A 24090-nucleotide genomic window follows, 5' to 3' on the forward strand; every position below is an offset into this window, starting at 1 on the left:
TGAAATAAAATAAAATAACTTCTATTAATGTCACTTTTCGACGGCAGACAGGGCTAAGTGTGCCTTTCATTTTCTGCAACTTCCGTGAAAACCTAGACTTGAACCACGCAATCATCAAAGATCTTCAGCGTGTGCCTCCAAACCTTTTCATCAACTCCCCTCGACCTAAAATCAGCCAAAATACTCTCGTTGTCAGAGCTGTCTCCTAGAGGATCAACCAAAAAGACACCCCCACCAGACTTCTTCGCAATCTCCAACCCCTCAACCAGTGGCGCGAGGCTCCCCCCACCCTCAACAACGTACCGATCACTCGTGGCCAGGAACAACGCCCGCTCCCCGGACTCCTCCTGGCTCATCTCGCTCGGGGGCGCCATGCCGAACCTCTTCGACCTCGCGAGGCCCCTCGTCGACACGGGGCCGGGATACCAGTGCACGAAACTCACCCGCGGGTTCTCCCGCGCCAGCTTCTCCAGCGCCAGCGTGCCCATGGTAGCACTCTGCACCGACGCGGGCCAGTACGCCCAGTTTCCGGGCCGGCGAAGGTCGAGATCGTCCTCGTTGATGGACGCCTCCTTCCCGCCGGCCAACACCGACAAGACGCGGGGGCTCTCCGCGCCGGGGTTGTTGAGCAGCGGGAGGAGCCGCGACACGGCTCGCAGGCGCGAGTAATACCGCGTCGTCATGGACGGGTCGAGGCCCTCGCGTGTATCTACGCGGCCCTCGAAGGCCATGAAGCCGGCGGACATGACGAGGAAGTCGAGTTTCGTCTCCGTCCTGGTGATTTCTTCGACGACCCTGTCGACTTCGGAGATGAGGGAGACGTCGGCGGTGATGAGGGTGTAAGTACCCCCCGGGCTGGATTTTCGGAGGTCGTCGAGGAGGGCCTCGTGCGAGGGGGCCGACTGCGGACGGGCGACGGTGTATATGCGCGGCGACGGGACGTGTTTTGCAAAGTTTTGAAGGGCGCTCTGGCCTATGCCGGACGTTGCACCGATGAAAAGGGCTACGGCGCCTTTGGGGAGACTCGTGAGGCGGGCGTTGGATTGCTGGACTAGTTTTAGAGCAACCATTTTCGTCTTCTGGATTTGTAGGTGGATTATCTGTGAGGTTGATGACTTGTAATTATACGCTTCTGAGAATGTGATGTGCCTTGAAGATGGGGAGTTCTGGATTAGAGTGTTTGCTTCTGTTTATACTTCTTTGACATCTCACGTACAGGGTACACGTCCAAGGCCATAAACGACAAGGCTGAAGGCAGTCAGCTGTTAGCTAGCTGACAAAGAGCCCCGAAGCGAGGCCATCATTTCTCGGTCTCCAGCGCCCGGGCGGCTGCCGGAGCTTGGTAAGCCGCGTCGGATGGATTCCGTCGTTGAAAAAGACCGAAAGTCCGGCTGTTGAGACTGGTTTTCGGACTCTGCGACCCACTAAAGTGGCCACGGCGGAAACGCGCGGGATTCCGCATCAGCATAGTTTAGTAAGACGGACAAATATCATCCCAATCACTCATGTCGCCTAGTATGTATGTATCATATAATTAAATATTGATTGACATATGAAATCGTTGGCTAGAGTACAACTCGGCAATCTACTCAACACTACACAAAGGAAATCTATAATATCGACAGCGACCGCCCTGGTATCATCAAAACTTCTGAATCAAGCAAAGCCGTCAAATAAACGCCGATATCCCAAATCTTACACGTAACGAATGTATCATAACCCCAAATAACTCGCCTAGTGGCCGCCGTTGACAGCGTGCTTGCCGGCCTGCTCGCCCTGCATGGCGTTCATGCCAGCGTTGAGCTTGCCAAACTGCCACTCGGGCAGGGTGATGCCGGTCTGCTCGTTGATGGTGGTCATCAGGGGGGGCAGCATCTGGTAGACGTTGCGCATGGTGTCGACGCCGGAGTTGCCGTTGGAGCCCTCGCCGGCCTGGCTGCCGGTGTTCCACACGCTGATCTTGGGCTCGAGGCCGCGGATGGCCGCCGCGTTGGCCTTGGCCAGCTCGACGTAGGTGCCCTTCTCGATCATGAGGTACTGGATGAGGCCGGCGGGGCCGCCAAAGGCCTGGGACATCTTGCCGTAGGCGTCGGCCATCGCGGCGACACCCTCTGCCTTCTTGAGCGCGACGGCGAGGTCGGCCTCTGCAGCGAGCTGGGCGGCGTACTGGGCGGCCTCGGCCTCGCGCTTGTTCTTCTCGTAGTGCGCCTTGGCGTCGGCCTCGACGGCGTAGGCCTCTGCGTCGGCCTTTTGCTGTCTCGCCTCGCGCTCAATGGTGGCCTTGACGACGTCGGTGGCACGCAGGCGCTCCATCTCGGCGGCGGCGCGCTTGACTTCGACCTCCTTCTTGAGGTCCTCGTCCTTGGACTCGAGAGCGCGCCTGGCCTGCACGCGAGCGATGTCGACGTCCCTGGTGAGCGAGGCCTGGCGGGTGTCGAGGTTGGCCTCGGCGGTGGCGCGCTCAATGTCACGCTCCGTCTTCTGGACAGCGGTCTCGGCGTTGATCTTTGCGATCTCACGGTCCTGCTCACCCTTGCGCTGGGCCTCTCCAACATTACCGCGCAGCTGGGCCTCGGCGACGTCGATACGGGCCTGGTTCGTGGCGCCCTCGTGGGCCTTGCGGGACAGCGACTCAAAGTAGATGGAGTTGGGGGCGTCCTTGAGCTCCTTGACGTTGGCGTTGTAGATAACGAGACCGAACTGAGAAAGCTCCGACTGGATGTTCTTGAAGATGCGGCGTTTGAAGACCTCGCGCTCGGTGAAGATCTCCTCCATGGTCATGCTGGAGACCAGCACACGGACCTCACCCTCAATGACACCCTTGACGATGTTCTCGAGGTGGGCCATGGTGCCGCCCTTCTTGTCGAGGGCCTCGGCGAGGAGCATGGCGTACTTCATGAGGGCGTCGCCGCGGTCCTCGCGGCGGTTGGCGGGGATGTAGTCCTCATCATCGGCGTGGCTGGAGGCGGCGCCCGAGTTACCGTGGCCGGGGTGAGTCGCGTTGGCCCCTCTGGAGTTGACGTCGGGACCGACGGTGAAGACGACGGGGAGCAGGAACTGAAGCTTCTCCTTGGTCATGGCCTGCAGGTTCATGGCGTAGTCGTGGGGCTGTACGCTGAAGCGCATGCAGCGCTGGAAGGGCCAGACCCATGCTGCCTTTGTGATTTTGACCGACTTCACGGACATACCCGTGATGGCGAGGTACTCATCGGGGGCGGCGATTCTGTAAGACATTTTGGCGGTGTTGTCTGTGGTGAAGTGAAGATGTGAAGAAGGTGGTTTTGAGAAGAGGGTCGACTCTTATAGATTATTTATCAAATAGGTTGTTGTTTTATAGTCAGGAAGCGATGAGATTGTATCAAAGATTCCTAGATGAAGGTTGACTGGTGCCTTGGGTGAGTCAAGAATAAGGTTTGATGGCTGGATGTGATCGAGTTGAATTGGGTGACTATGATATGTAACCCTTGGTAACGAGAGAAGGGATATTGGGGGTATCTCAGGATAAAGTTAGACTTGTGTGTGACCAAATACCAAACGCATCATGGACGAGGCGATACATCTTCTTTTATAAACACATCGCATTGGGGAATCAGAGACACATGTCGGTATGCCAGATATGCCCACCGATAGGCAAACGGCAATGCGGCAAAAATCCGCTAGGCATTCTTACAGGCTAAGCAACGATTGGAGCCTATCACGGAGCCTCGTGGTGTGTCACAACAGTGCCATGCCTAGAAGAAGGGGAAAGCTGCGCGAGAGTAGGCAGGGAGGCATTGGCACGGGAAGCCATCAAAGCGGTAGTGTGTGTATGTGTGTGTGGCGGTGCAAGAGCTGAAGTGAACGAAAGCAATAGCACGCCAGGAGGAATGAATCAGAGGGTGAATCAGAAGGGGGAATTAGAGGCGGACAAGGCTACCAGCCAAGAACCCTGAACATCAGTGGCGCCCCGGCTAGTAAGAAAGGAGGTCATATGATGTGGTCAATGCTCGCTAGCGCTTTTCTAGAAGCCTTCCGTAAGCGGCTGCCTGGGGCTTAAAGCGGTATAGCCTAGTGGGTCTGTGGGGAAATAAACCGGCGATCATTTGCCCTGATCCTCACTATGCTTTTGGCCTTTTGGTACTCTGTATTGAGGCCAGCAATATGCATTGCATCCTGCAACCATCAGACTGGCGATCGATGAGACCACTTTAAGTGTGACATGATGATGGTATCTCTGATTTCTTCCTGCACCGGAAGCTGGTCACCTTGTTGGACATGACTTTACAGTATCCAATTAACAATCAGTACTCTAGTTCATGTACGTAGTAACGTTATAGCATTCAAGCTAAGAGACACTAGATCCGTCACCGAGGAATGCCTTGCCTGGGCATACCAACAATACACATCCACCTCATCCATCTTTTCCCTTGAAAAAATGTTATTGATCAATTCCATAACAAAAGAAAAACACTGCCCAATGCCATCAACCAATTCAATTCTCGCTCTCGCGCCAAACCCGACGACCGAGACATCGGGACCGACACCCAAAGTGGAGGCCGAGCACCCGGGGGCGGAGCAGGCCTCAAAACTTCGGTCCCCATTCCGGAATGCTGGCACTGCAACCGGGCGAAACGGGTCCCATCACACAATTCCCCAGGTGGCATGGGTGTGTGCCTCATTCTGCCATGTTTATTCAAACTAGAGTGCAACGAAAGAAAGCGCCCAGTAATTTAGCGCCCAATTAGCGTTGCCGCCCTGCCACCCGAGTCACACGCATCTCGCTCTCCCCCTGAAAACCAGTAGGTACCAATACTGTAATACGGAGTAATAGCGCTACCACTCACTATAGTGACACTTTGGCCGCCCGCGATCAACGGCACAGCAAAATTAGGCCCGCGGCAGTGCGAAGCCTCAGCCTCACGCCATTTCATTAGTGCCCGACGGTTCTGTACTTACTTATTTCCCTCGGTCCATGGCTCGGTAACGTTCAGGGAATAACTCATAACTGCGGAGAAAGCCAAACTCGAACGACGAGGAAACTAACTAACCTGGTCCACATCCTTGGTTCGTCCCATCCAGCCCTACCAAGAACAACCGCAACTCTCTCTCCGTACCTCTCGGTTACCACCTCGCTCATCGGCGTCCACCGAGCTCATCACCCACGTGAACACTTTGGAGGCGAAACTACCCTGCCCTCTTCCTCCATCCGCATCCAAGATTCCGCCCTGGGTGGTTTTCTCCGTTCAGGCAAGGCACTCCGCGCGGCATTCTAGGGAAATCACCTCATGATTACCTAAGTCTGCTAACCTCACTCACTCACACTCTCACACTCTCACACTCACCATCTTTTCATCACCAAACCTACACTCACATCCTCATCATCATCATCATCATCCTCTCATCTTCATCGTGAACCTCAAACACCCAAATCTAACAACACAACGCCAAAATGCCAAAACAAGAACAAGACGACCTACCCCCCTCCTACAACGAAGCAACCCTCCCCCCCTCCTACCCGCAATCATCAGCAACAACAATCTCATCGACCCTCTCCTCCCTCACATCCCTCCTCCGCACAACCCAAGCCCAGCAATCCGCCCTCGACACAATCACAACCACAAACCTCCTCCCCCTGCTCACCCCGCACCTCACCTCCCTCCTAACCGGCCTCTGCACGACCCCGAACCCTCCGTCCCTCGCAGAACTAGTCTTCGTCCCGGCCGCCGCCGTCGGTCCAGAATGGAGCATAACCTCGGACGCGGATCGAAAAGCCGGCGAATTGGTGCAAGTAATCCGCGTAGCACACGAAACGGATGAAAAGGGGGGCAACGAAAAAAAGACCTCCTCACGTCCTTCCGCGCCATCATCATCATCATCATCACTACGCGAATTCGACGACTGGGGCCGTTGGGGTGACGACGACGACGACGACGCAGCAGCAGCAGCAGGCGCGCGGGGCTCTTCTTCGAGTAGAGAGGAGAAATGGTGGTGGGACGACGAGAACATGGCTCGTCGTCTGGCGAAACAGCTGCAGCCAGAGCCCAAAGTCGACAGGACGACGGTCCGCGCCGTCGTCGTCGAGCAGGCCAAGGAGAAGAAGAAGGCGAGCAGGTGGGGGGGTCTGTTCAAGACGCCCTCCGAAGCATCCTCGTCCACGTCAACGACGCCTCCGCAGCAGTACAGCAGCAGCAAGTCTGCGACGCCAGCGAAACAAGACGAGGACGTGACCATGACGGTCCGCGCCGAAGAAGTCACTTTTCGCAGGGAAAATAAAATGGGAATCTGGGAGGGAACGCACGGGTGGGGTATTGTCGCCCGTGTCCGGATTCGCAGGTGACGGAATGGAATAGAGATAGCGCATCAAGACCTCTCTCATATATGTATAATTTTTTTAAACGAGCAACAACAAAGCTGGAGCTATGATACATCTAGCTAGACGATACAGAACCCACCAACGCCAAGTCCGCTTGCTTCGCACTCACGCCACAAACACTAATGCTGCTGTCTCTTTTTCCTGGGGCTTGGAAACCGATCCCTGTCCTAGCCGAATCTTATTCCGGATCCCGGATCCCAGGTGCCGCTCTGCGGCGGTTTGTTTGACGCTCCCTGGTTTTGCGTGTTGGCTCCTGACGCGCCGGCAGGAGCCGAAAACTTGATGCCCATGTCCGGCTGCCACATGTTTGTGGGCACTGCTGGTGCAGGTCTCGGGTGCTGCGGCTCCACGGTCGAGCCGGCCCAGGATTGGATGTGCGCCTCGGCCGGAGAGTGCACATCGTGTCGCGAGGGAGGCTGCTGCTGCGGCGGCGATGAGCCAGGAACCACACTAGCGTTGAAATAGGAACTCGAGCGCGGGTCGTAGTTAGACCCGGACGGAGAGTGAACTGGCGATCGATTGATATTAAGGGAACTAAGGGGCGGCATGTTGACCTCCCTGGACAAAGTTAGCATGAAAGTTGTAAATAGTACCCCATCAACATCACTTACTCTTCGAGACTCTTGGCGTCCATCCGTCGCTCTGCAGCCCATGCCTTGACCGGGTCCCGGAAGTTCTGGCCTACCACCTTGCTCAGGTCGTTGTAGAACTTGCGTCCCACGTCCACGTTGTTGACAATCTCCTTGTACTTGTAGTAGGCGTTGTCAAGTCTCTGTAGCGCCTGCTCCCGCTCCCGGCTGCCGCTTGATAGGTTCTTCTTCTGGTTCTCAAACTCGCGGTTGACTCTCTGGACCTCCGTCATGAGTCGGTCTTGCTCGTCCTCCTCCTTTGCAACAGCCTCAATCTCACAGTCGTAAAGCTTGTCGAGACGCTTCTCAAAGAAATCCTCAAAGTGCGCCGGGACAATGGCCGTCGTGGGATACGTCCGCTCCAGTCGGGCTGCTTCCTTGAGGATGTCAGGCTTGATATCGTCCGTTCTCGCCTTCTCCCGCAGTGCCTCGGCCTTCTTTCTCCTCCTGGACTCGAGGCGCAGGACGTCGTTGTAGGCCCCGCGCAGTCTCCCTATCACTGGCTTCAGAGGCTCCGGGATGTCCATCCGTCTACTGGAGGGTACGAAGTCCATGAGTGCCCGGTCCGATCCAGACAGCAACTCAAGCAGGTCCTGCACTTCCCTGAACTTCTCCCGCACAACTGCGTCACTGCTCGTACTGCTGGCAAAGTATCCCTCAATCTCGGCCACTTGATTCCAGAACGCACTGCCTTGGGGGTCGCTTCTGCTGTCTGGTCTCGACCATCTGTCGGTTCCGTACTTTCGCCTCAGCCTCTGATCCTCTTCCTCTTCAGCTGCAAGGATGGCCTTGCCTTCGTTGAATACTGCAAGGTCCGCGGTGCGGAGCTTGTCAATATCGGAGAATGCTCTCTGAATACGACCAATACCATCGGCTTGCCGTATTTCTTCGGCATGATGAACCAGGCTGTGGGGCAGACCTAGAGGTTTCTCGAGCGCCTGCAGTGAGCCGGGGAGATTAATAGAGCTAAGCATTTCGTGAAGCTTCTCCGTCTGCGCTTCCATCTGACCTATTATGTTCTCGTTTACTATACGATCACGACGTTGCTCATATAGCGTAATAGCGGCATGCACGGAAAATGGCACCAATTTCGTGAACAGTGCGGGCCCAAACTCGGCCTGGTCTCCGAGATAATCGAACGGGTTAGCCACTTGCGGCGGGACCTTTGCGACGGCCATGTTCGCTCTTTCAAGGATCTTGAGCTCCGACTTTGGCGGCACGGGTTCTGGCAAGAGTTAGCGCACTCGGCCAAGTTTCTCTGCGGGAAATCCAAACTTACGAAGGTAAATCACGTCATTATCCTTGTCCGCCCGTTTCAAGTCCTCTTCAACCTTTCTTTTCAGACCATTAAGATCATCAAGCACAGCCTTGTTGAGATAACCCCCGCGACTCTCTTTCAACCCTTCGTTGACGCACGACACAGCGTCTTGCAGACGAGCAACCTCCTCGCCGTATCTTCTCTTCTCAAGACAGTCACAAGCAGCGCGGTACTGCGCAGCACCGGCAAAATGGTGATGTTTCGCACTCATGTGGTGAATCCAAGCAGAGCTGATAGCCTCGCTCTTCATCGCCGCCTCGCCAGCCAGGTTGTAGAGATCCGAAACACGCGCCGCCAGCCGAGCGATAATAGCGTCCTTATATCCATCCATTACGGCCTTTTGCCAGAAACACTCTTGTGACTGTGCGAGCAGCAGCTGTGTCAGCGACTCGAGGGTGTTGCCGTCCATGTCCTCGGGGGGATCCGACATGCGCAGTTCAGGGAGTATCTCTTTCTGCATATGCTCCAGGACACCCGCAGCCGACGAGAAATAGCCTGCCGCAGTCTTGAGACCTTCAGTTCCGGTTCTTGACTGCGCAACAGCAAGTTGAGAGTAGAGGGAGGCGAGGTTATAGAGGATATTCATGAGCTCGTACTTGAGGTTGTTTCGAACCATAGGCCGTTCGGTATTATAGCCCAGCGCCGGGTACCATGTAAATTCGGCTCCGATCTGTCCCCAAGTCAAATCAGCATACCCATTATTCTGTCGAAGCACTCCTGCAGAAAGGACCACGTACGTCGATTGGGAACTTCCCACCGATCCATGCCAGCTGTCCCGCATACGTCTGAAGCTTCTTGATGCCACTGGGGTGCGGGTCCCTCACGTTAACCGCATCTCGCCGGAGGGCATCAATGACCTCCAGGTCTTGACGGAACATATCCGGATGCTGGTCATATTTGGTGTTGATGTACTGCCGAATGGTGGACGACAGCGAGAGTTGGGTAGATTTGCGGAAGGGCAGCGACAGTATGTTTGATATGCTGGCCATGGCGCGAATCGGTCAGTAAATCCACAAGCAGTCGATTTTCAGCAAGCCAAAGGTCACTCACGTCGCCATATCGGAGGTCCCTGGAGGGTTGGGTGTTCGTGGTGGGAGAGCTTTCAAGCCACGCTAAAGCTTCATGACTTCATTTGTCGAAACATGGAAGGAAAGCCCAACTGACGTTGGTGGGGCATGAATGGCAGAAGGTGCAGCGTGGCTTGGACTTTTCTCCAAGTGGGGGCGGGGCGTGGCTGAGACACTCAAAGGTCGAAGCCTGACGAAGTCTAGTTTTTCTGCCTCAATAACAAGGCAGAAACGGTTCATCTCGAGGCCACACTTTCTTCAGTGGCATTCACGAGTCACGAGTCGGGCACCAAAAAAAGTAAGATGGATATTTCTTTTGAGCATTTCATAACATTGGTTGGTATACAGTTTTCTACCTCTATAAGCGCCAGTGAAATGGGCGCCTCTCCTGATACCAAAAATCAGACCTGATGGTTGACCTCCATAAACAATAAAAAGGACATCCGACGTCCTTATCATGACTCCAAACGTCCGGCCTGTCACAGGTCTATGTACCGATTGCGAGATCCGTCCAAGCAATCCTTCTATGTGCAATGTAGTAATGCCGCAGAAGATGAAAAGAAATGAGAGTTTTAGCGGCTGCCAGCATGCTTTGATGTAATAAAAAAGAAAAATGAGTTCGAACTCAAACGCCGAAGCTCTGTGGAGAGCTGAATGCCGAGGCTGAGATGCGAGTTGAATCGAAAAGGTATGTTAAATGAGGGTATTGCGGTCAGCGGATTATAATTATGATCCTGTCCAGGGTTCCTTCTTATTGACTGGGATTGATGCGATATGGTTCTGCCCTGGTATTGGCAAGCTTTGCTTTTTGTCAAGATTGCCTTTGTTGCTGCCGTCTTAATCGAAACGGGCCCGTGCCATTTCAGCCGATGGCCAAGTGAGAAAACAGGCCAGGAGATCCTGGGATGATGGCGAAAATGCTTGGACGGGTTATGTGGTGCTTTTGATTTGTTGGCGTTTTGCAACGGCAGAACCACCCGCCTCATCATGTCATAAGGTCAAGGAAGCTCCGAAGAGCTTAATTGCCTGTGTCGTATCGTATCGTCGTGCTCGGCAGTTCCGAGGGCACCTCATGTGGAGGGGATCCAGACAAGCTCGATGATGCCGTCAATCTTGCTCATTGCCTCGCCGTCCTCCTCAACCCAGCGCTCGTCGTCTTTCCTGCGGGTGTACACCTGCAGTACGGAGCCGTCCTCCTGAACGTGAGCCTCCTGGAGTTCCCAAGCGATCTTCCGTCCGGTCTTGTGGAGAGATCTGCGCTGGGGGCCGAACATGTAGTCCAAGTTCCAGCCGATGTCATCGGGGGCGGGAGTGAAGGTCCGTTCCATCTGGTCGAGGTTAAAGTCAATGCCCTGGGGGTAGTGGGCAACACTGAAGCCGTTGGAGATAATGAAGTCGTCCGATGTGATGAATCGCTGGTAGGAGCAATCCTCACCGCAAGCGTGAGCAACCTTGCTAGACTGGAAGGGCTTGGCGAAGTGCCAGCCGCCACCCTTGTAGTGGTGCAAGCTCAAGGGCTTGATGCCACTCTCGTAGAAACCCGCCGGGTCGCCGTACAGGTCAAGCTGCCACAGTTCCCAAATGTTGGTGAGTCGGACCTCGGTGTTCTCGTAGATACACTTGCGGAGAAGAATGTCGCCCTGAGGACCCCAGCCGGAATCGGCCTCCTTGATCTTCTGGGGCGTCTTGCAAGCATCGTACAGCTGGTTGATAGCGGCGGCCAAAGGAACACTCAAAAAGACACCAGCACCGCCAAAGGCCTGGGAGCCGTGGCGATGGATGGCGTTCACGTCCTCGGAAAGGGTTCCGATGTAGAGAGGGTCGAGGTGGTCAAAAGTGGCAAACTTGTCAATGAGGCCGTGCATGCTGGGGAAGTAAGTGTCGTCGTCGCAGGTAACCAGCCACTTCTTCGTCTTGCGGTCGGGGTGGTTGTAGAGATAGGGCACCAATGTCAGGTAGCGGACAGCCATTTCCATGGAGGGGTCGGAGTGAGCGACGTCAACGTCGATACCGATCCGCTTGAGTCGGTCGCTGGCATCCTTGAGCTCCGCATCGGTAGCATCGAGAAGCAGCAGCAACAGCTTTCCACCGTTGGACTTGCCGTTGCTGTCGGTAAGCCAGTGAGACCACTCCTTGATTGGGCTCGTCTTGGGGTCGTTGAAACGCTTGTAAGTAGTGGACACGGCGAACATGAAGTCGGAAGCGTTCACAGTAGCGGGGTAGGGGGACTGGGTAACGGGGACCTCGAGAGCGGCAGGACACTCCTCTGGGGCATAAGACTTGGCCACATCAACCGTCTTGAACTTCTTGGGCAGGAACTCCTGGTCGAGAACGGTGTAGCCCTTGCGTTGGATGTTCTTGCGGGTAAACTTGACGTAGCGCTTGAAGTAGTGAAGCTTGCTGTCGAGGCCATACTTGTCCTTGAGCTGCTTGATGTGGTCGGTGTTGACATCGCAGTTCATGACGTGAGTGGACGAAGGAGCAGGCTCAGCGGGGATCTTGTCGGAGAGGGAAGAAGAGCCGTGGGACTCGATGGGGTCCAAAGGCTGTTGGTGAGAGATGGACGACTTAACACCGGCGCCAGTCTTAATGATGCGGCTGCGGACGTCAATGGCGTCGTTTCTGAGAGTGAGGGCCATAATGACCAGGATGACGACTGCAAAAAGCAGCGTTCTCGTGAGTGGGTTACGCATGCTGCAAGCACGAACCGGACCGGGCAATTTAGCGCCCATTGTCCGGATAAAGACGTTTAATTGTTTTTCGTCCAGCTTGACGGTCGTGGAGGGTTGCGAAGCGTATGTAGATGTTGGAATGTGCAGTCACGGGTAGTCGTCGGAGGGGTATCGTCGAGGATGCTGCTTTACAGTGTCGTTCTTGATGTGTGACGTCGAGGATGAGGATCCTACTCTATATTGAAGCTTGACGACAAGAAAGCTTTTGCAAACGATAATGAGAAATCTAGTAGAACATCCGTTGTAACCAAAAAAAAAATATAGGAAAATGAAAATGCCGATACTGGTGATAGTAGCTAGCGGTGGTGAGCGAGTGACACGATCATAGGACCGGCAAGTGATCGAGAAAACAGGAATCTCTGCTACTAGGAAAACATAGAAGCATGTAGAGACTGGCGATCCAGATTCGTCATGAACTGGAGAGACGAAGAAAGGGAAAAGGAGCAGGAGGGGATGGGGGGAGATGAAGGAAGTAGAGGTAAAAGAGGTCTGGAAGAATGAAAAGAGGGTCCCTTATTTTGGTAGCGGGTAGGTACAAAAAAAGAGTGCGTAACGGTGGTGAGGAGACGCCAAAAAGGGTACAAGATACAGATACCACCGAGATAGTCACAGAGAGAGAGAGAATTAAAGGCGGCGAGGATCCAGGAGGAGTCTTTGGACGTGCGGCGTAGAGTGATGGACGGGGAACCGGGGTGTGTGTTCAAGGGGAGGCGTGGGTTTGAGAGACGGGGGGGCGGAGCCAGGGGGAGTGGGAAAAAGAGTGGGCAAGAAGAAAGAAAGAGGGAAAGACTGGGACTGGACGAGATGGATGGGAGTTGTCACCACCAAGCTTGGTTGGAATGGCGCGCTGGGAAGTGTCGACGACGACAAGGGGAGAGGTGGGCCAGTGATTGGGATAAAATTGGGTGCAGGGGGGCCTGCTGAAGAAACCGGACTTGTAGTGGCTTTCATTGCTCACGCAGCTCAAGACCATCTCATTTATATCATCCTTGAATACAAACACGTAGTCCATACACAGATTGTGGCACGCGTACGGAATAGAAACAAATACAAATACCCTCGACTGGAGCAGTGGAAAATATTCGGGAAAGGACAGTACAGAAATCAGAAAAATAAAGGGGGACGGTTGTGCCACGGTCATGCCGCCGCATCGCCGCCATCCCCGCTGTCAACGATGTGCGTTACCGCTGCCGCAACCGCTAACCGCAAAGCCAGCGGTTCCCTGGGGGCAGTTGGTGGTGCTTTTGTGACTGAGGTACTCCTCCTGCATCAGAGGGGGGGAAGAGAGAGAGAGAGAGGGCAAGATGCTATGGGTGTAGGGAGTGCGGTGCAGGGGGAAACGGCAAGGAAGATGGGGGCAAGGATGGATAAAACGGGACCTGCAGCCAGCTAGTAACGGAGAGTTGCGTCCTGCATGGGATTTCGCAACCGAGTTGGAGGTTGACGAGGCACTCGGCCCATTCATTCTCTGTTTCTCTTCAGATACAAACAGTCTCGCCTTACCATGCGACTGATGCCGAACCTGGCGTATGGACGTCGACAACATGGAACATGCAGGCCGTTTGTCTGATGTTGTCTGTAGCAGTGCTTTTTGCTTGGTGTCCTCGTCATCATCTCATCTAATCTCTCATCTCTTTTCTGGCTCCATGATTGACTTCAATCATTTCCAGGGTTTCGCAGTAGCGGATGGGTGATCCCAGCTCCCATTTGAGTACGGATAGCACCTAAGTCGGTGGCTAGCTTAGTTGGTTAGGGAGGTCCAGGTAGTTAGGTCCGGATGCCTTGCCTTGAAAATCCAGAGGCGACAAGCGAGTTGGAAAATAAGTGGATAAGTTTTTTTTTTAAGTCGTTGTTGTTCCATTTTGTTCGAAAGGGGGGCACAGAGGATGAGAGGCAAGAGAAAAAAAAAAAAAAAAAAAAGGGAAAAAAAGGGAGGTGGGAGGTTCCTGTCCGTGACCAGGGTGCCAGGATGAAGTTCCGGGATGGGGGGACTCTGAATTGGGTCGGGACCGGGATTATTGAATGGGAGGGCAAGGGAATTATTCCAGGTGGGGTCTATAGTGGGACGTGAACATCGAACCGGGATATCTGGGACGGTAGGGGATAATGAACCTCGCCCACAGTTTCCCCAGCCTATCTGTGACCTTACGCAGCCCTTGAACAGAGAAGTGCGGCCGTTACGGGACGGTGACGGAATTCTGCCAGAGGCGTATTCGTGCTCCGTACTAGACACGTTGATCTTTAGCTACGAATGGTAACTTGGCGGTCGATAAGCTTGAGACTTAGCTATTTTGTGGATGCTATTGACAGGTACAGGTGCCGAAGCCGTCGACCATGAAACCCCGAGATCTGCTGTCTCGACGTCAGGAATGCGTTCAATGGGTTCCAGAAGACCGACAACTCTTATTACGGTAGTCTAGTAAACGCGCACGAGCGACCTAGCCTTGTCAACTTCAAACGGCCACAACGGTGTCGTGGCTCCAACGGCTGGAGGCGCTGCCGACGGACCGTGTGGGCGGATCAATCTCCCACAGAATCAGCCTCGAAGGGGGCGTTCTAGTGTACTCAGTTGAGGACAAGACGTGCTTGGCTAGACCTTTCGTAGGCCCTTCGTCTGCCGGACTCCTCCTGGAAACCAGCGCCGAGATGCTCGCTAAACCACCGATTGCGTACGCAATTGGTACTAGTTTCCCGTACGCAATTAGTCCTATTTTGGACGGATGCCCATGGTACAATCGTAGGCGCAGCGAGGGGGGGCAGATTTGGGGTGGAGTGGACTGTTATGTAAGACAGCGCGCTAATAAGCTCTTGTCACTGGCAACCAGGTGCCGCAGCTTGGCTTAGAATACTAATATGTTACATTATGGGATGGTTAGCTGGTGCTGGCTTATCAGTCATGGTCAAGGCCCTGGTGCGAGATAACAAGTAATAGGAGAAAACGCAGGTCCCTATCAGAGTACCTCATGCAAATACTACTTGACAAACTGTGACTGCTGCTGCTGCTCCACTGTAAATTGATCAGCGTCTTTTTATTGGTCCACAGGCCCAGCTTGGGCCACAATCGCCATCTCGTGGTTCTGCAAACGTGCTCGTTGAATTCGCTCACGATTGGAAGGCGCAAGCCGGGTGTCTGATTCCACTACCAGTACCTTCCTTGTTTGCCTCATCCCCCATCCTTCATCCCCTACCAGTAAAAGCAACTGGCAGGAGCAAAGGAAAGAGTCGAAAATTAGCCTTGGAAATTGCCTCCCAAGTTTCTGTCAAAACAAAATCTTTCATGGCAGTTGCCGTTACACCGTAGTGTTTCTCTTTTATTTTATTTTTTTTTATTTTTTTTTCCCTTCTTTTATCTCTTCCCTCTCCAGAGACTACGAACCACCCCAGTCACCCACTTATCAAAACCCGTTCCTTGTACCCTCGTAGTACAACCCTGTGCCGGTCAAATTACCGCTTCCCGCCAAGTACCGCTGCTGTACCCGCGGACCACACCTGTAATCACCGCAACCCTCGTTTCCATGTGCCGAGCGAACCCAATCTTAATTCTTCCATTGCAAACACAGCAACGATCCCAACCCGTCCAATTTCATCAACTTGATGCTGCCGCTGCCATCCACTTCCAGAACCCTTGGCTAGATCCACGGCCCAAAACCCAATCTCGTCAATTTCCCACCGACGGGTAGTTCGACATCGGTCCCCAATCAGGGCGAAGAGAAACACATCAAAACAACATTTCCTTCACATTGGCACCATCATAGACTGCCATTCTGCCCACAGAATATGCGGTTCACGGCTGTTGACACGCGGACCCTGCTCCATCGAGAGACCCAGCTGGATCACACTGCATTTAAGTCTACTCAGTATTCAGTCCACCACCTTACGGATACCTGACGGTGATCAACGGAGCCTCGACTCAATCCCCAACCTCCGTTTCTTGTTCCGTTCCACCGGCTAGCACCGCCGCAACCCCAAGGACCTTCAACCCCCCTCCCTAGTCACCTCGTGGGGTCTGAGTCTCCTCTGCCGGGTCCTACAAACCTGGAGGTACGGATATCCGTACCCGTCAATCCACACAATTCTGTTCTGCTGCCAGCTCTGTCCGTTTAGTACCGAGTACGGAGTAGAGCACCTAATACCCTGCCTGTCGCCCTGTTCAAGCCACCTTACTTCGAACTGAGGATGCTACGGCCATGACTCTTTCACCCAGTCCGCATGGCAATCGTCATCTACAGGCTGAGCTGAGCTGAGCTGAGCTGAGCCAGCGGCCATGCCGACTCAACTCGACCTGCTAAACTTAACTCGAGCCCGTTAATACTCAAAAACACAGCCTTCCCATTGCGACGGTCTGCTCCGAGTCCTGGCCACCATCCATATATTACCCCAACGACATCATCTGCCTGTTGCAGGAAACCCCCAAACGTCCTTTGTATGCACGCCTCGCAGTTGCGCCAGAGGCGTTGCGTTGCTATTTTCGCAGCACAAAAATGGGCCGAGTTACGCGTCCGTCATCATCAACGACAGACGATCGGATCCAGCGCAAGCCGGTACCTCCACATGAGTGGCCAATGTCAACGGTGAACACCAACCACCATGCACACACACCGTAATACTATGCGCTTACAGTGGCATACGCTCACTGTGCCGTTGCGTTTCTTCGCCTACACCTGTTCCTGTGCCATTTCTGTCAGATGCACATCACCGCCTCAATGGGAATCGAACCACAGGGTCTCGGAATACGTACCGAGCCCTTTTTTGCCGAGTGCCACGCCGTCGACTACAGCAAGGCTTCAAGAGGCTTTGATCTTCAGCTCTGTCCTCACGCTAGCCCCCTCATCCCCTCCATGCCCTCGTCAAACGTTGTCAGTCTCCAACACCTACGGAGCAAGCAAGTTGCTAAATTACCCCCCGTGACCAACCAAACGACTCCTACTAGGAGATCGACACTAACTAACATATGGGAAAAAATTGGAAAATAAGAAAGGATCTGCTCTTTGTTTCTTGACTGTCATTCACCCCATCCGCGGCTGGCTTTCGGTCATCCATTGCCCGCTACGGAACATTCTGCACCCTAACGGACCTTGAAACAGTCCAAATGAAGAAGAATGCGCTGGGATTGGAAGCCAGGACCCACAGCAGTTGGACGCCTGCAAGCTTGCTTCGATGCAACAAATCATTCCTAGTACACTATATCCAGCCTGACCCTGAGCACTCATCCTAGACCAACAACGACGCTGGATTCAGGGATTGTGCCGGCTCCTTTTGCTTCCTCGTCCTTTTGACGAAACATGACGCGGATCCCACTGCCAACTGTAGCCGATCAGCATTTCTCACACAATAGAACGCCGCCTTTACGCCCCTTGTAGCGAAAATTGCGAAGGTCACCGCCGCTACCATATCCTAAACAATGGTGGGTGCTTGGAGCGGCTGTTGGTCAATTCAGGACAGACTTTCGGCTCGGCGCCATGAGCCTAAGTGGCAGACAAGCCTTTCAGCTGAGAAACGGGAAGCTCAAGATTGCCAAAGTCAATTCGCCAGCTTTACCCGGCCGGCAACAGCCAATGACCACCGATGATCAGAGCTTGTCTTTGAGCTTGATATGTCAAAATCCCAGTGATGAGATGACGGATGGCACCGACACTACAGTCGTATTTTATTAAATGTGCGTACGACCGACACAATGCTCAAACGCCAAAGGGAAAGCCGGTAGCCTTCTCAAGCACCAACTGTTGGCCGGCACATCTGCCCACCCGAGCCACAATTAGAGACCACTTCAATGGGCCTAACACGATCTGACGAATCAATTCCTAATTCTTTGCTGTTCCCGCACCATTTCAAGTGACCTTTCCTTGGCGTGGGGATGTCGGAGAAGAAGGGTTTGTGGGCAGTTGAAGGCTGGAGAGGCAAAAAAGAAAAAGAAAAAGGGGCCCTTGGGCCACCGGTGAAAGGCCGAACACAGTCAGTAACCAGACAGGATCGAGACTGACGAGGATGGTGGGCATTGCTGCCAAAAGACCCAGGAGGGCCAATGCTGCAAATCCCGGGCGTCTCATCGCCGTGGAGTCGATGACGTCCTCAACACAACCCTGCTCGCTGCGTCCAAGTTGTCTCTGTTCCTCCATCTAGCAGCAGCCCACCGGCCATCATGGCCTGGCTGAAATTTCAGGCGGCCTGTACGTACACTATCCGTAGATTTAGATCACGGCACAATGTCCACTTTTTCGGTATTCAGTGTTGCGGTCCCTTGGATATGATGAGCAGAAAATCTGGACAATCGTCACAAATGCGACGTGCGGGCTCTCTAGCACCGGCCAGAAAGCAAGAAATGACACCCAACATTCGAACATCAGCGGGGAATACGAATTAGTCTAAAGAGCTAAGCTCAACTACACATACAGGGCTGTACCGAAAAGAAAGAGTAGGGGAAAAACCTGAAATACAGTTCCTAGCGGCTTTTTTTAGGATCATGGGAGTCAATTTGACGAACATCGTCCGAAGTCGTCAGTCCTGTACCAACACCCTGGTGGATCTCCAAATGATCCGTTTCAAAGCATCTGATGATCTGCCCTGCCCTGTCCCTGCTCTGCACATCAGTATTTCTCAACAACACATTGAACCGGCAAAAAAAACGGTGGCTGCGAATTAATTGTCATTGTGATTCTATGCATTCAACCTCTGACGAGACGAAGGGGAGTACACGGGAGCCGGCCGGCACTTGGAACCCAGTCGTTGATCCCCTGGATCACACACACACACACACACACACACACACCGCGCCAGTATCCCTTATCCCGTGCCGCCCCAAATAGGCCAAGGTGCGATACGTACTACGCCCCCCTCTCTTCCCTTCCGCCTATCTCGTCGGTCCGATCGCTAGCGTGGGGTGGGGAGGTGTTGCAGGATCTCATCTAGTCGCCATTTGAGCGAGGCGTCAAACGGCCTCGCTAGTTGTGCAGAGCAGAATTCCTTCCATCTCCATCTCATGTGTAAGACAACAGATCTCACACAGCTTCCACCAAACACACCGTTGCTCTAATTTAGCCGAAAACTGGTTGGGTCAGCCGTTTTGCTTCCTTGCACTTGGCACAACACCCTGCATGGTCTGGTGCCTGTGGGGGAAGACTTTAGATCAGCGGCCATACATCCAATCGTTGCTATTTGGTAACCAGCATGTCTTTATTTTTCCCAATCACGATGCGTCTCTAGGTCGACGTTAACAGGAGTTTGAAACATGGCAGTTGGAGCGCCAACCACACCGACCCCCCAATATCTATGAAGCAGTCTCTGGAACGTCTGGCGGCAGACGTGCAGATTAAAAAAAAAAGCCACAAATCGCTGCGATTCCTGGGTGATCTACAATACATGAGATGCCACTTTCTAACCCCGCGTCTCCCCATCTACTTTCTACTTTCCACATTCGTGCTGTCGTACTTTTGTCTAGACTAACTTGGTCATATATCAGAGGGAACGGTGGTGGTTTGTGGTCCCTGTTACAAAACTAACCGTTGGCGTCGACTCCATGCAGCTGGCCTTTCCCGTTGTGCGTCCGCGTTATTTTTTTTTTTTTTTTTTGGTATATATCCGCCCGCCCGTTGTGTGTCTTTGCTTGTTTGTCCCTGTGCCACATCGGAGCATGTCTGACCGAGTTGGCAAGTCGTAAACCGCTACGTCTCGGCTAGATGCAGAGACTTCTACCATGATTCATCCGGGGAACGTTTGCCCAGGGCTTGTTTTTGAAGCAGCGGGCATTCGAAAGCTTACATGCCGCGGAAGACGATAATGCCAAATTTTAGCCGGTAGTGACAGTCACATACATGTTTAATACATCAAGAGGGACAGGAAAAAAGTTGAAGAGAAAAATTTAAATCAGTGGACTATCTAATCTCTCAACTGAAACTGGCCATGCAAAGGGATATCTCTGGGGGCAAAACTTTCCGCACACACACGATCCATATCATAAATACTCATTTATTTACTGGTAGGTTCCCTTGTGGTCTCCCACGCCGGGCCTCGGCACACCGTCGTCCACGTATCCGGGGAGCTGCTCCCCACCTAGGGCTCCAGAGGCAGTTGGGCCGCCCTGGGGTGGGTGGGATCCCAGCGGGCCGCCCTCGTGGTAGGAGGAGTATTGAGGTTGTTGGCTGTAGCCGGGGAGCCCGCTTCCGTCGGGATGTCCTCCATAGTGGGGTTGCTGAGGAGGGGCGGCTCCGTGGCCGCCAGGGACCTGTCCAGGCACTGGGCCAGAGGCCGGAACGGGGGCTGGGGGAGGCAGGTTCGCGTCGGGAAGTGGCTGTTGCGCCTCTGCGACCCGGAGGGCGTCGTAGAGCGTGTGAGCGCCTGCCGGCCACATACCAGCGGGGCCCTGAGGAGGAACTTGGCCCCTGACGATCTGCTCGACCGAGACCTTTTGTCCGTAAAAGGCGGCGTTGGCGTCCTTGCGCTCCGTGACGACGGTGCCGTCGACCTGGACACCAGCGTAGAAACCGCGCGACTTGACGTAGGAGAAGACGGGCTTGAGGGAGCTGCTGCTGCTCCTGCGCTTGTGTTGCTTGTCGTCGGGCTTCAGCTTGCCGTCGTCGGCGGGTTTGACGTCGCCGGCGGCGGCAGCTTGCTCGGCCGTCTTTTGGTCCTCGGGCTTCTTTCCACCGAATGAGGCACCCATGTCCAAGACACCACCGGCACCGTAAGGGCCGGCGACAACGGCAACGTCGGGACCCAAGCTAACGCGGGTGCTCATGAAGGCGCCCAGAGCCTCGCGGCTGTTGATGACGCAGACACAGTCGTAAATGTCGACGCCGATCATGAAACCGGCACCGAGGGCGTGCACCTGGATGCCGGAGGGGGGACTCCAAGAGCCGTCGGGAAGACGAGCAATGAGGATACCAGAGCCGGTGGCACCAGAAAACTGGAAGCCTACTCTGGCGGTGGTGAAGATTGCCAGGCCGACAGCCTTGTTGATGACCTTGCTGGGGATCTTGACAATGGCCTTTTGCTCCTTCTTCACCTTCTCCTTGCCTGGGCTCGCGGGTCGTGAGCCATGGCCATCGGCAGGCTTTCCAGGCTCGAGCTTCTCGGAATGCTGGGGCTGGGGCGGGATATCAGATGTAATGCCCTCCTCTGTGAAGATGTTAATGATGTGTCTATCCTGGGCAAACAGGGTCAGGGGAACCTACTGCAGAAGCTCTTCAGAATCTTGGCGGCCTTTTCGCATTCCTTGTCCATGGTGGTGGGCAGGAAGCTCTGAGAACCCATCTTGTTGGCCAGAGCGTTGATGGGCACGGCGGCCTTCATGCCGATTTGCGTCAGACGCTCACTCCATCCCCGGTGCTGCTTCTGGGGCTGTGTGGTTTCTGTCGAAGCAAAGGCGGCAGCAGCCTGTCCGGCGGCGGGATCGGCGTGACCGGCACCGGAAGGAGGGTAGTGGTGACCGGCGCCGAACTGGGCTGGGTTATAGTCTGGGAGGGGATTGTCGTTTGTGTGCTGGCCCAGGGGTGGCTGTGCGTATTGCTGCTGCTGCTGCTGGTGACCCTGAGGCGGCGGTGCATATTGTTGCTGCTGGGGAGGAGCAGCGTATTGCGGTTGTTGAGATTGAGGCGCGTGAGTGAACTGAGGCTGGTTTGCCGGAGGAGGACCGGGAGGCGGCGGAGGGAAATACTGGCCCTGCTGGCTCTGGCCCGGAAGCTCGCTGGTTCCGGAAGGCTTCTCGCTGAAACCGGGCTGAGGCTGGTGCTGTTGCTGCTCAGTTGGTGGGGGAGGGTAGAGCTGTTGCTCACCCTGAATAGGAGGCTTCTCAGAATGATTGGGGCCTGACCACGACATGATTCAAGGATTGAGGTTGTATAATAACAAAGGGGGGGTATCGATGAATCAGACAAAAGAGGTAAATGGGAGTATCTGGGTATCGGCTGATGGAGGTGAGGGGCTCTGGGGTTGGAAGGAACAGCTGTAAAGGCAGTTCTTTTGTATGTTTGAAGATGATGAAGAGGGACCTTGTTTCTCTCGGAGTCACCAGATGAATTGTTGAGAAAACAATGTGGCGCAGAGTGTCATCAACGTGGATATCGCAAGTCTGTGAGGCTTAGATGGAAGTATTGGAGAGGCCTCTTGTTCAAACGAGAGAAAAAAGACATTACGATGTACACGTAGCTGGGGGGCGGGAGGCAGCATCCAGCTCATAGAGGGGCACAGAGAGGGGAAGCTTCCAGGGACCACCAACGTCATGGATGTGGCTGATGACAGAACTGTGGGTCTGGTGCGGTAATAGCGTGTGGCTGAGTCTTGGGGTACACTGCACTTCGGTGGCCGCGGGGGTGGTTCATCCCTGCCTTCCTTATTCGAGCGCTTGATTCCCTCTATCTCTTTCTCTTCAGGTACATATGACCGACCATCGCCTCATTCCGTCAACTTCGAGTGTCGCAGTCCTTTTATCAAAGTTTTGGTTCGCGTCGTTGACGTGTCTTCAATCGATGTCATCTTCAGGTGACCATAACCCGATGGAGGTAGTAAAAGCCAGTTCCGTTACGACAGGGCCGCGAGTCAAGTGACAGTCCAATTCGGGGAAAACGACTTGTTCGCTCGCAATCACAAGCCGGCACCCGGCATTTTGTTGGGTCTTTTTTTCCCACCCTTTCTCGCTTCTTCTGACAGAATTGATAACTTACAGCGATGTTTGTGACGATGGGGGTTTCTCCCTATTTATCAGCTGCATACAAACTACCTACGTGACGTGTGGCGGCGACATGCCCTAAACAGTGACAAACGGCCCTCGGCCCTCGGATCGGACGCCGCTCGAGAGACATGGCCAAATTGGGTTCAGCGGACGTCTCGCAAGGGTCCGGGGCCTCGAGATGGGTGATCCCGGACATCGCTCAAATGGGTGGTACAGTTTGGGCACGCGAGAAGACGGCGACCACAACAAGACCTGTTCAGCATGCCTACCTCGGAAGTTTGTATCATGGTGCTACCCAGCGGCCAGCCGATCGACTTGCCTAATGTGTCTGTCTTCGTGCTTGTCGAATGCTACGCATCCTAACCAAGCTTTATGGGGTGCTTCATCTCATCGCATCTAAGTTCTACCATGTGCTTCCATGGAATCTGATGTTCCATTTTGCACCTGCTGGACCAGTCCTTCGGGTCTGGTAGCCTTTACAGTTATGTTTTAGATTGACCACATCTGGGGTTCGCAGGACGAACTCGTAACAGTCCGACCGACGCAACCGAGATCCCTCTTGTCTCTTCTAAGGGAAGGGGAAACACGACCAGATTAGTCTCTTCGTATTCACGCCAGACTATCTGTCGGCTTAATCAATCAACCAATTCTAGCAATCCGGAATCCGGAATCCGCCCTCCGCCCGTCCGTCAGTGTCGGCCCCTACCATCTCGACCAAGTGTGCCTCCTGGGCGCGGGCCTTCCCCAAGAAACAAGGGGTTGTGGTTTACGCCAACGGCAGACTATGATAAAAACGGGCAAGCCTGATCTCCAATCTACCGTCCCCCCAACTTGATCTATTGGAGCTAGGTCAGCAACGTGGGTGGGATTGGGTGACAAGGGCTGACCGTCATCGTCGGAGCTCCGGCCGGTGAAGCAACCGGACAAAGGAATCCATCGCCCCACACTTAGGGAGGGAGTTGTGTGCTGGGTCACTCGCTGTCCCTGCGCAGGTGTGCATTTTTATTTTTATTTTTTTCGGCCCTTGCCTCCCAAACGTTGAACGAGCGTTGCATAGCGGCCGACCGACCGGGGACATTATTGAAGCAAAGAAGAAGCGTAACTTTTCCTTTTTACTTCGTCCTTTCGCGTCTTTCTCGCTCTTTTCTCCCTCCTCTCTCCTCTCTTCAACTTACCCGACCTACGAAACTTCGGTCCCGAGAAGACACAGATTTGGCATTTGCCTTACCTCACCCTTGCATCAGCCTTGAACACTCGCCTCAGCTGGCTTCGGCCATCTCGCTACTTACACATTCTCACATACACACATTACCCCAGCCAAGGCCAACA

General features: G+C 54.1%; 6 protein-coding genes across 6 annotated transcripts; 1 reads left to right on the top strand and 5 right to left on the bottom strand.

The window, feature by feature from the left end:
- Window positions 1-92: 92 nt before the first annotated feature.
- Window positions 93-1070, bottom strand: CTRU02_204269 (short-chain dehydrogenase reductase; the record flags this gene model as incomplete). The annotated part of the gene is made up of 1 exon (XM_036728361.1): window positions 93-1070. The coding sequence occupies one exon, from the start codon at window positions 1068-1070 to the stop codon at window positions 93-95; it is 978 nt and encodes a 325-aa protein (XP_036580070.1).
- Window positions 1071-1734: 664 nt separating this feature from the next.
- CTRU02_204270 (flotillin domain-containing protein) lies at window positions 1735-3234 on the bottom strand (the record flags this gene model as incomplete). Its single annotated transcript, XM_036728362.1, has 1 exon — window positions 1735-3234. The coding sequence occupies one exon, from the start codon at window positions 3232-3234 to the stop codon at window positions 1735-1737; it is 1500 nt and encodes a 499-aa protein (XP_036580071.1).
- A 2194-nt stretch (window positions 3235-5428) lies between these two features.
- Window positions 5429-6316, top strand: CTRU02_204271 (uncharacterized protein; the record flags this gene model as incomplete). Its single annotated transcript, XM_036728364.1, has 1 exon — window positions 5429-6316. The coding sequence occupies one exon, from the start codon at window positions 5429-5431 to the stop codon at window positions 6314-6316; it is 888 nt and encodes a 295-aa protein (XP_036580072.1).
- Window positions 6317-6519: 203 nt separating this feature from the next.
- Window positions 6520-9288, bottom strand: CTRU02_204272 (BRO1-like domain-containing protein; the record flags this gene model as incomplete). The annotated part of the gene is made up of 4 exons (XM_036728363.2): window positions 6520-6910; window positions 6964-8206; window positions 8261-8969; window positions 9037-9288. 4 exons carry the CDS (start codon window positions 9286-9288, stop codon window positions 6520-6522), a joined length of 2595 nt encoding a protein of 864 aa, XP_036580073.2.
- Window positions 9289-10436: 1148 nt separating this feature from the next.
- On the bottom strand, window positions 10437-12098 carry CTRU02_204273 (uncharacterized protein; the record flags this gene model as incomplete). Its single annotated transcript, XM_036728365.1, has 1 exon — window positions 10437-12098. One exon carries the CDS (start codon window positions 12096-12098, stop codon window positions 10437-10439), a length of 1662 nt encoding a protein of 553 aa, XP_036580074.1.
- Window positions 12099-20064: 7966 nt separating this feature from the next.
- CTRU02_204274 (DUF500 domain protein) lies at window positions 20065-21911 on the bottom strand (the record flags this gene model as incomplete). The annotated part of the gene is made up of 2 exons (XM_036728366.1): window positions 20065-21209; window positions 21266-21911. The coding sequence occupies 2 exons, from the start codon at window positions 21909-21911 to the stop codon at window positions 20065-20067; spliced, it is 1791 nt and encodes a 596-aa protein (XP_036580075.1).
- Window positions 21912-24090: the final 2179 nt, after the last annotated feature.

The sequence above is a fragment of the Colletotrichum truncatum genome (assembly GCF_014235925.2).
Source record: "Colletotrichum truncatum strain CMES1059 chromosome Unknown Contig_0002, whole genome shotgun sequence".
NCBI classification, from domain to species: Eukaryota; Fungi; Ascomycota; class Sordariomycetes; order Glomerellales; family Glomerellaceae; genus Colletotrichum; species Colletotrichum truncatum.